Below are 11,513 nucleotides of genomic sequence, written 5' to 3' on the forward strand. Positions count from 1 at the left end.
CCCTAACCTGTTTTCTGTAACAGCGTAAACAAGAACAAACTTAAAATATCCCAAAATTCCAATGGAGCAATCTCTGAGCCTGACTCTGCCTCATAGTCAAGTAGGTATCAGCCTCATTTTAGTTGACTGACAGTCAACTGAGCAGCACAAAAGCTTAAAATGTTACGAGGCTTCTTTTACCCCCCACCAAAACAGAAGCTGTCACTACCTCCATCCTTCTTTCCACCCCCAAATTCCAGGTGTGCACTAGGCAGCTGCCCACTGCCTTCCCATGACTAAAACACGGTCAGTCAGGACTCAGAAGCCAACAACAAACATGGAACTGGCCACAGAAGAACTGGAGCTGTCCTTAGGGGTCATATCTGAGAGGTTCATATTCTCTTTCTCCTACACTAGTGGGCTGTGTTCCTCTCTAGGTTTTTATCAGAATGGCACTCTCAAATCCAGACATGTTGAACACACATAAATCACACAGGAAGCTCTTCTGGAAGCATTCAGGGAGCAAGATGGGATGCAAAAATACACTGAGCATACAAATGTACCCCTTGAAGGAGCACTGTCAAACTGACATCAATAAAACCCCAGAAATATATGCTATATTAGACTTTCAAAATCAGAAAATATTGCAAAACCAAAGAATGTGAGCTTTCAAATGTGACTGTACCATAATTGGAAAAGTATTTTAAAAACTCCAACTTTAATATTTCATCAGAAAAGACACAGCATTTAAAAACATTACTGGTTTATTTCAGGAGAAAAGAATAGCAAAAATGCTAGTTATAAAAATAATATCAGACCCAGATCCCATTACTCCAAGGATGATGCTTTCAGAAAAAAAGTCTAGACTTTATATATTTATGAGGGTTTATACAAACTCAGTCCCATACATCAAATAATTTTAAACAAGTTGCGTAAGAGAATACATTTCATGAAGAGACACCATAATAGAGGGGAGACTGAGTGAACAACTTACTCTCAGACGGGCAAGCTGAATAGGAGAAAATCCTCTCATGCCATTAACCACCGGAACCAGCCTGTTATACAAAGACTAGAAAAACCACACAAGAAGTTGAAGGGAAAAGTTACAAAAAGCTAATGCTTTTCTAATTTATTCCACCTAATTTCAGTAAGAACTTCCTAACCACCTAAGTTGTGGTCTTCTGATTAGAGACTTGAAAAACGATTCTGAGAAGGCAGCAGGCTTCTGAGCCATGTCTATGATGTAACAGTCTAAAATCCAATTGCCAGAAATCATTGGTTTTCTCTGTTTCAGCAAAAAAAATTATATATTAATTTTGAAACTGGGAACCTTTTAAAATTTTAATCAAGATCCAAAGTATTTAAACTAGAATTATAATTTCCAAACTGGCCTAAAAATACATTGACCTAAATGTACACTGTGTACAAATGTACCAAGCAAAGGGTACAACCCTGCTCAGTTTTAATGCTGCAGACAAGAAGATCTTCCCCCTCCCCTTTAAAGCTCTAAGTTAAGATTTGCTTAAGGTCACAATATACTTAGCAGAGGGACAATGATCTAGTTTATTTTCCCCATAACTCCTTCTTCTTAAGGTACATCACACCCAACCACACATCAGAAATAACAATTTGTAACTTTGAAATGAGTCTTCAAATTATTGAAAAGAATAGGATTTAAGGTAGAGAAAACATGCTTTATTACACTATTTAGTACAGTCAGAAATAGTTGTCAATGTTCTGGGCACGGGATCCTTATCTTAAAGACTACGTTATGATAGCTCTTTGCCAGAAAAATACATTGTATATGGAAAATTTCCCAGCAGAACATAAAATGGCTTCAGCAACACTTACTGTTCACATACTGAAAATATAAAATGATAAACAACATGTTTTTCTCTGAAATGCAGTTTATTGAAAAACTGAAAATAAAAAATATCATCTGGATAGGAGAAAATAATTCTCACCTTATCAGATTGAGTATTCTCATGCAAGATCCTAGCATCAATAGCAGCAGCCAGCAAATTATTTGCAGCAGTTATAGCATGAATATCTCCAGTCAAATGAAGATTGAACTAGAAGAGGGAAACAACAGGATCTTTTTGTAAGAAAATATCTAATTCAATTCACTAAGACAAATTAGCAGCACAAATCATTGCTATCTCCTTGAGACTGCAGCTCTGATTAGTCAGCTGTCAGGATAGGCTAAAGAATTCCAGGTGAAAATACACTGGGACATATGAAGGACTTGTTTTCATCTGAGTATATGGTAAACTACTCTAAGTGTAGCCAAAGAAACCAAGAACATCTTCATTCTTTGCTAAATGATTCAAAAATAAGAAGCCAAAAGTTAAAGTTGCACATCATAAATGTGGAATCAGTTTGGCATTACTACCCACTAAGTGGCCTGGAGCAGAAGTGTGCATTACTGCTGAATGTGCCCCAGAGCACAGCTTGCATCCTGGCTTTGGGGCCATAGGCCAGCTTTCTGTCAGCTGCAGGAGAACAGCCCCATACCTCACAGGCATGAAATTTGCTGATACGAAATTTGACAAACAAAGTTTTGTGAAAACTCTGAAATGAGCATCTCAAATTAAGACTTGTGTTACAAGGTGCTGTATTTTTTACGTGTCTGACAGAAGGAGTTGGAAGGTCAGTTTTAATGGCACTTCAGGGCTGACATTAGGACTCTGCTTGGACCAGCTGTGCATGGTCAAGGTGGTTCCTCACCAGTTCTAGCCACAGAGAGGTTTTGCTGAGCTCTAAATCAGACTCCCTTGGGGTGAAACAGCCACACATTTCCAAACAAGCACTGTGAATGTCACAGAATCATTACGGCGGGAAAAAACCTCAAAGACCATCAAGTCAATCTTCAGCCATGAATACCACCATGCCCACTAAGCCATCTCACAGACTGCAGGCTGAGGCTGTCTCACCTCCTCCATGGGGATCACTTGAGCATATCCACCTCCAGCTGCTCCACCTGCACAGGGAAGCACACGGTCACATCAGTTTTGGAAAAAAACAACCATCTTTAAGCACACTAAGTAAAACACACAGCAATGATGACACATTTTTGGCCTTTTGATTTCTATAGAAGATCAGTAATGCACCCAAATAAACATGATTTCCTTAATCTTGATGGCTTTTTTTTTTCAGCAGTTAGCAAAAAGGGAATTCTTGCTCTGAAATGAAAATCTACATGTGATGGGTGGTGCAGGCTCTGGCTATGTAAATCTGCTCCTGCCCAGATTTAGGACACAGTCATGCACATGCAGCTGCTGGGTGGAGAGACAAAGCAGTCACAAGCAAGCACTGCTTCTGAATGAAACCTTCACACCCTTGCCTGGGCACTCCTTCCCCTCTACCTCTCATGGTACAGGCAAAGAAATTTGCTGTTGCCTACACACAAGTTGAGTGGAGGGATTAAAGCACTCACACGCACCAGTCTTAGCTGAGAAGCACCAAGCACCAGGAGCCTTCCAGCTGAAACCAAACTTGCTAACTTAAACTTCAGCAAAGCAAAGCAGAGCAGATGGGGAGTGCTTGCCCAGTTAGGCACCAATTTCAGCTGAGAAATGGCAAAAAAGAGATTGCATTACTTCCTATCATTGGGATTGAAGATGGGCTTGAAATCTGGCTGGGTCTTACCTGGCCCTCAGGCTCTTACAGGGTTTCTAGGCAAAAAGGCAGCAGCCCACGATTAGAGGTGACAGCTCAGGAGAACAGAGAGAAGAGGTTCAGACCTAGCCAAACATGTGCTGCTGACAGAACTGAACCACAACTGCTAAATTCCTTGTATTGCTTGTGAGTATCCAATGTGGACACTTTCTCAAGGAGTAATTAGACAGTAACATTTAGAAATGTATTTAAAGAGTCCCCGAGTAGAAGGGTGGCTGGAAGGATGTGTACTCGCACAAAATTCCTCATGGCTAATTACATCCCTCTGCCTTTCATTATGTTTAGGCTTTATCTGCATTATCAGTACATGTTAGGTGCAGGAACATGGGTATGAACCTTGCACAGGAAGTCATGTGCAAGAAACCTTAATCTATTAGTTACATACATATTAAAAAATTGAATATGCTACTACTGGGACAATCCACTGAGTGAAGCAATTAAGAAAGTAAAACAGAAGAAATAAATTCAAGGCAGAAAAGCAGTATTTCCTTTTAATTTGAAAGAGGTCACAGTTCTGCAAATATTATGTACCTTTCACTCCAAAAGTAGGTCCTTGAGAAGGTTGTCTCAGACAAGCAAAGGAATTAATGTTAAGGTGTGCAGTAAGTGCCTGAACGAGACCAACAGTGACGGTGCTTTTCCCCTCTCCTAGGGGTGTAGGCGTTATTCTAGCAAAACAAGAAAAAAGATTAATCAAATTCTTTGCTGATGTCAGCCTGGCTAAGGATATCAGAACTTAGAGCTTTTGATTTCAATGAAGAATATTTGTACAGCAAATTTCAATAAGATTACTTTATCTTCACAAAAATACTGCCACAATGTTAGCCCCTAGCTCAAGCTGGAATGCTAATATACATATGTCTTCTATTTAAGCAATTTACTATGATAGCAGAAAAAGAGAAGATTATTTTGGCAAAAGTTCTGAAAAGAATATATTGAATTTAGACATTTTTATTACAGCACAAAAGTCTCACCAGTTTCATTAACAAACCATCCATCACGATACTCTAAGCATGTATTAATATTTTTCTGCAGTAATGCATGAGATCTTTTATTCCCACTGTTCAAACTCTGAATGAAATAATAGAATATTTTAAGTTAAATAACCAATACTTTTGTTTGTAGAACTGAGCTATGCCTCTCCAGCTTCCATGTCACCATAACCCTCAACAATGACAGATCAACTGCTTTTTAATTAAAACAGGACACAAAATCCACTATATTCAATTGAACGTGATTCATTATACACTTCTGTTTCAGAGATTTCAGGGCAATAGGGGACAATGACTAGCATAGTCCATACAAAAGCTCAAAAGCCTCATGCTACAGCTCCCATATTTAGACCATGACTGAAACAGGACAGAATTTTAAAAATACCTTCAAACCCAAATCAGAGACTCTAACCTCCACTCTATTCTTGTCCCTAGAGAAGACTCTATTCTTGCCCCTTTAGTAAAGGGACAATGACAGCTGATTTTGCAAGTAGAAAACTTCATCAGCCTTCAGTGAACAAGAGACACCTCAGTTTAAATGATCCTCTCCCTACTTTCAACATCAGCACATTTGTTTATGATCCATCTTAAAAGTGTATGTGGTGCTAGGGTTTTTCTTCTCTTTCTGTTTTTCTTTCTTGATGTATGAACATATCTCATGGCTCCAAAATGCACTTCAATAATTCTTTTGAGGCAGCATTTCTTTTTCTGATTGGCAAAAGAAGAAAGCCCCAGTCCTTTTTCCATTCACACCACTCTCACACAAATCTTCCTTTTTGGCAAAGAGTAACCATTCATATCTTTGGTGCCTTTTCCACCTGTAGAGAAGTACTTTAGTGAAGCTGATGTTAAAAACCAGTGTTCATTCCCAAGGAACTACAAGCATGCACATGGATCCAGTCAAAGGGGAACCCTTATCTTGTGACCTTTTCAAAACTTGAGCTGAAACATCTAGCTCTAATTAGAAACACTTCCTTCCCCAACTAGTAATTTTTCCAAGATATTCCTATCCTCAGATCACAATTCAAATGGCACAAAAACATTAGAGTAATTGTAAGAATCAGCTTAGTTCACAGACTGGCAAAAGCACTTCATCCCACAAAAGAAAATAGATGAAAAATGTTAAATTTTCATAAATCTATCTTTTACAGCATCATCAGATCCTTGGCTTTTACTTTAAAAAAGATGCCCTGGATAGATATATCTGGAAAAATGTGGGCAGTTTGGAAGCAAGTCAAATCAACATCTTTATATTGTTCTAGGGGAAAAAAAAATTCAGAAATGTAGTCTTTTAGCTAAAGTTTCAGTGAAATCAATGGGGTTAAGCACATCTATAAGAGATTCCCTGAATTTTTCACTTTGAACTACTCTTATGTGACCACGGGCCACTTATTTGGGCACTATTTCACCCACATTTTATAACATTGTGTTCACCAATCATCAGATTCTAAAACACCATCAGTAACTTACTATTCATTATCCTTGAGTATTTAATTATCCTAGAATGGCACTTCTTTGACTTAAAAAAGAATTCACAGAACTCTAGCAAAGTATCTATGTAGAGCCAAGAAAAAGGTGAGCGATTTAGAGCATATCATTTATTTCAAAAGCAGTTTTGGTCCCTGTTGTTTTTTTATCCATACTAGTCCTTCTTATTTCCTTCTGATCTACTGCAGGAGCACAGAAGGCTACTTCATTTCTTTTACTTTCAAGTTTGCAGTTCCTAGAAGAAAGGATACTTTTAATCTCTACATTATCAGGACAGGGAGCCCTCAGGGTTTTACTGTTGCCTCACAGATAGCTTCCTTTTTCCCCACCACTCTCTTTCTCACCTCCTTTTTGTCCCAGGATCCTTACTTTTGTACAAATGTGTTTCTTTCAGAGCACCACAGCCAGGTTAACTCACTTTTACTACCAGTTTCACCTTCTGACTACTGTTCTAACACTGGTTTCCCCAAACCCATTCAAGTAATTCTTAGCATGACTTCTCCTTACCCCTTGTTCTCCCCTACTATCTCATTCACTTTTGTCTATTGTCCTAATCTCATTTACTTGATCCTCTTATTCCTGTGCATTAAAACCAGATTTAAAGCATATATGAGTAATCCTGAGGCATTACTGTCTTAAAATCTTAAGGTAACAACTCATGAAGCAATCAATTATTTAAAAATAATAACAACAAAACAACAACAACAAAAAAAACCAATAATGAAATACCCAAAAGAAAAGTATTTTACTATGAAAGAGACACCTGTAATTGCTTACTGGAAGTTAGTAGTAAAGAACTTTCCAAAAACTCAGTGCACACAGTGGCTGCACTACTAACAGAAAAAATTGCATTTGCAGGGCATCCTGTTGGTGGCTGCCTCTAATTTTGAGCATCAGGCATATGAAGTTCACACTCAAGAGAATTCAGAGACACTATCCCTAGTTATTTACTTGGTTTCAGCTCAAAATGTGGCAGGTGGCTGATCTGGCATGCACAGCAACACAAGGACTCTTCACAACTCTTATGGAAACAGTAAAATCAAAGATGCAGCCTTCATCCAGCAAAGGAAATGAAATTGCAATTGACAAATGCAGAACCAGAATACATGTTGGTAGCATAAAGAATAATATCTCCTTGTCACAGAAGAAAACAACACACAGTCAAGTGTCATGTTACTAAAACTCTCTGGTAACTTGACTGGCCTATTCTAACATGACACTGTAATATGAACCAGAAAGCACTGAGAGTTTTCTGTGAGATAGACCTTTTTCCAGAAATCAAAAAGAGAAACACACCACTGCTCTTTCATTAAACTGGCAGGAAACATCAAGAGCTAAACAGTTATTTATTAGTTTCAACAGTTACCAAAATCTCAGCTTTAAACATTAGTTTAAAGAAAAAGAAAAGAAAGTGCCTGAAATTAAAAGAAAATTCTATTGCAATAATTTTCCTTTGAAAGCTTATTTTAAATATCTTCCTTTTTGTACCTGCTCTGCTTTGATTGGGGTTTATAAATGAAATAATCCACTTAATCTGTTTTGTGGACATTGAGCTGTTTTTGCTGGCTACACCACTGAGCCTACACTCTTGCAGCTTAGGTCACTTGCTCACATGGGTATAAAATTACAGCTGCCAATGGCTAACTTTAGCTCAATTGTGCAATGCTGTGCTTTAACCTTATGCAAATTAAGGAAAAACCTCCTTTAAAATGCAATAAATTTTAATGAATTTCAAGAGACTTTAACAGCCATTAAACAGCCATTTGCATTATTCTTCAAATTTCTTTAGTATGTTTTCAATCAAAACACAGAAACCCCACAATAATTTTCTGCCTTAAACTTTGCCACCTACTAAGCAGTCATCAGCTCCTTGGCAAAGCAAGTTTTCCATAACATTGGAAAGCCTTCTCTCTTTATGTATATCAAAACAAAGATAAGAATATGCAGACTTTTTGTTTGTTTGTTATACATCACATTAGCTTACAGCAGAGCTGTTTCTGTGGGAAAGCTACACGAGGTCTCCCAAAGAGAAAATAAACAGGGAGACATACACTGCACCAGCTGTAACCTCCTCACAGCTACACCAGCCACTGCAACTCCAGCAAGAACTTTACTGCATATGCGACAATTCTCTTTCAAACTTCCTACATTCAGCTCATAGGTATCAGCAGATTCAAAGATTTTAATGAGTTCATAATTCGTGTGATCCACATGGAAACCTGCAAAGCCAGGCTATGGAGGCCATGGGCAACTGAGTTCCCACCTATGTACGTCTCCCATCCTAGAGTACAATTGTCAGAGATGTATTTCTGAGCACAGAAGTGTTGCAACTGCTGTCACCTCATCGAGATGAAGTTATGACAATGTTGCAGTGGCATCCTAGGGTTGGGACTGGGGATTCCAAATACAAAAGCACAGAGGTCATTATGAAGCTAAAATGGCTGAACAAAGACAGGAATAGACTGAGGAATCCTCCACTACAAAGTCTTATAATCCACTACAGACTCATACAAGACAACCCCAATCAGGAGCTGTGTAACGACATGACCAATACATGACAACTGTCTCAACTATGACTTTACCTTGGACTGTCAGACAATTCAGGGCATCAACACAGGGGTATTTTTACCTCTTATCCTTCCCTGTATCTTTCCTCTAATTTTTATTTTCCTTTTTTCTTAGCTTTTAAGCACCTTGCAGCCCAAGGGACACAGTAAAAAGAAATACTTTTTTTTCCCTCCATTTTTACCTTACTGAAAAGGTAGTTCATCACAGAACAATCTATTACTGTTAGGAGAAAAGTATTGATTTTAAATTTTCCAGCATTCAAAATCCAACACACTTCTTGTTAAAAGCAGAATTGTATTTCATAATTTTCCCACTTTTTATTCTTCCTTGTCTTGCATTTTTGAAGTGAACAAGTTTCCAGAATTATCTGCTAAAAGCCACAACACTGGAGTATTTAGAAACAAGATACCGAAACATACACACACAGACATAGATTCTAACAAACTGCAGCTGTAATTTCATATTGTGTCTGTGAATATGCCATCTACATGCTTGAATACATGATTAGGTTACCCTGAACACTAAACTTAGCTCCTAGGTCAAGCACAAGCTGCATTCATTTGCATGCTCTCAGCTGGCAATGGGTGGAGGCAGTTTGAGTTAACAGATCCTGTGACATACTATTTAGCAAACTAAAATCCTGTTTACAGGCAGGTGATGCCCAAGAACCAATTACTCCACGATAACTTGTGGCTCTGCTCCCACAGTGTCTTAACACGACCCCTAGAGCAAGCCAAACACAGACCAAGAAAAAAAAAAAGATAAAAGAATGGTCTCCATATAGAGGTAAATGGAATTTATGAAGAAATAAAGTCTTAATCTTATTTTTGGGTGTCATGATCTTTCATCAAACTGCATACAAAGTTTATAATACTTCAGCATACAAAGTTTATAATGGATGAGACAGCCATATTTGCTTGCATTTAGAAGGAACAAAAAAGACTTTGCAGTTAGAAACTTTTTAAAGGGCCCTAAACTATCCATAGAGATAAAAAGGTACATTTCAGTTGCATTTTCCTGCTCAGAACAAGAAGTTTGGTCTTTAGCATATCAGGAATAAACTAGACATGCATTTGCAGCAAATATTTATAAATTCCTAGATATTGTGAAACATTTAAATCTGAATGTGCAGTTAAAGGCACAAATGTTACTGGCTGCATCATGTATGGAGGTTGGAGGTTTTGCAGTTTCTTGAATACACACACACACACACACTTTACACTCTTTTCACACATGAGAATTTCCCATCGTACGTTACAAATATTTCCACTAGAACCATAAGTATAAACATATATCTTAAATATTTCCTCTGAAGCACTGAAATTTTATTCTGAAGGCATACACTGCATCATTCTAAAAGAATTTTTAAGTATCTTTGGTTATTGTGAACAAACATAATAATCCAAATGGCAGGTTTTGGTTGACCTTGCCTTGGCAAGGGAGAGAATGAAGGCAAAGGAGGATACTATTTCACTACCCAGTTTCCACACTTCAGTGATACTTGATTTTCATTGCATTGAACACTTCCCCATCAGACAGAGTTCCCTGCTTTTCTTAAAATCATTGTCATCTGCTACAGCCATTTCAGCAAGGGAGAGCAGCTGAGAGCACATAAACACACATTATATGTATATTTTATATGTACTATATTTCAAAGTCAAGCTTTGAACTCTCTCAGAAGAGAATGTTCCCACTATTGTAGTGACCCTGCCCAGGCACTTCTCCTACAGCAGATGTGGCTTTGCACTAACCCCACAAGATGCAATGACTTCAGAGATATTACAAATAGCAACATATTGCATCACCAGCTTGGCTAGGTACCAAACCCAGTCCTTTCTTTCTGAAATACCATTCTGTATTGGTACATTTTATGTAAACTTAAAAGAGGATACAATTTTCTATTTTTGCCAGTTTTTTATATTGATGGTCACAACTTCTGCATTTCTTCCACAAGCAGATGCACTTCTTTCTGTGACAGCTGCTTGAGACACCTTCCTTGAAGGAGAATGGGAGACAAAGCAGTGTGAAGAAATGTAAGCACTGGTGCATGCAATCGGATACAACTAAAATCCACCTGAATGGGGCTCTGCAACTTGAGCTATCTTTGCACCTCCAGACATCTTCAAATAACCTCTTCTTCTGAGAGAGGTTTGTTGCTAGGGAAGCCTGGATTGGTCTGCAGCATGATGACCAACTGATGCTGTTGACATCATGAGCATGAAAATACATGGCAGCAACTTCAAACTCAGTCAAATGCTGAACCTGTTTTTGTTTCTCCAATGCCACAAGAAAACCCAAACCAAAATAAAACTATGCCAAAGGAAACCAAGCTCAACAAGCTATTATTTCCTTCTCTTAACTGCTTCAGCATCCTCCAGGAATATCTTTAACACTGGATTTCTATCACATAGCTTTGAGGAAAGCCTCATATCTTGCCTGCCTCAGCTTTGTGACATTGAGTTAGACTACAACAGCTCCATCTCAGACAGCGCCAGAAATCCAGGTTGTTCCCACAGGAAGACAGTAAAGCAAAAAGTTTGAGAAACACCAGGAAAGGTGAGGAATCAGTAGGTCAAGGCAGTTAACAACAGCCTTCTCCTTCTGGATCAGCCAAACCTGCATTTTAAACCTGACTGGTTTTAGTTAAAAGGAAGCAACCAATAGATTAACTCAGAATATAAAGACATACTGCAATTTAAATATTAGTGAAAACTTTCACATGTTTGTTCACAAGTAGAAGTTTCTACTTAGTAAACCAGGTGAATGAAAAAGTTGTGTCACTGAATGCAAGAAAAACCTGAAGCTCTT

General features: G+C 38.2%; 1 protein-coding gene across 3 annotated transcripts in view; it reads right to left on the reverse strand.

Annotated features, from left to right (window-relative positions):
- MTHFD1L (methylenetetrahydrofolate dehydrogenase (NADP+ dependent) 1 like) overlaps window positions 1-11,513 on the reverse strand; it is a 145,619-nt gene that overhangs the window by 108,554 nt on the left and 25,552 nt on the right. Inside the window, exons 11-14 of one of the 3 annotated variants that reach the window (XM_031060824.1) lie at window positions 4,189-4,325; window positions 2,913-2,959; window positions 1,944-2,051; window positions 974-1,048 (exon numbers count right to left, since the gene is read on the reverse strand). In XM_031060824.1, the coding sequence (XP_030916684.1) occupies window positions 974-1,048; window positions 1,944-2,051; window positions 2,913-2,959; window positions 4,189-4,325 (367 nt within the window). Of the gene's footprint in view, window positions 1-973; window positions 1,049-1,943; window positions 2,052-2,912; window positions 2,960-3,415; window positions 3,523-4,188; window positions 4,326-11,513 lie in introns of those variants that run through there. The other 2 variants (XM_031060825.1, XM_031060826.1) reach the window with 2 other exon arrangements.

Source organism: Geospiza fortis, unplaced genomic scaffold (genome assembly GCF_000277835.1).
Source record: "Geospiza fortis unplaced genomic scaffold, GeoFor_1.0 scaffold217, whole genome shotgun sequence".
Lineage (NCBI taxonomy): Eukaryota > Metazoa > Chordata > Aves > Passeriformes > Thraupidae > Geospiza > Geospiza fortis.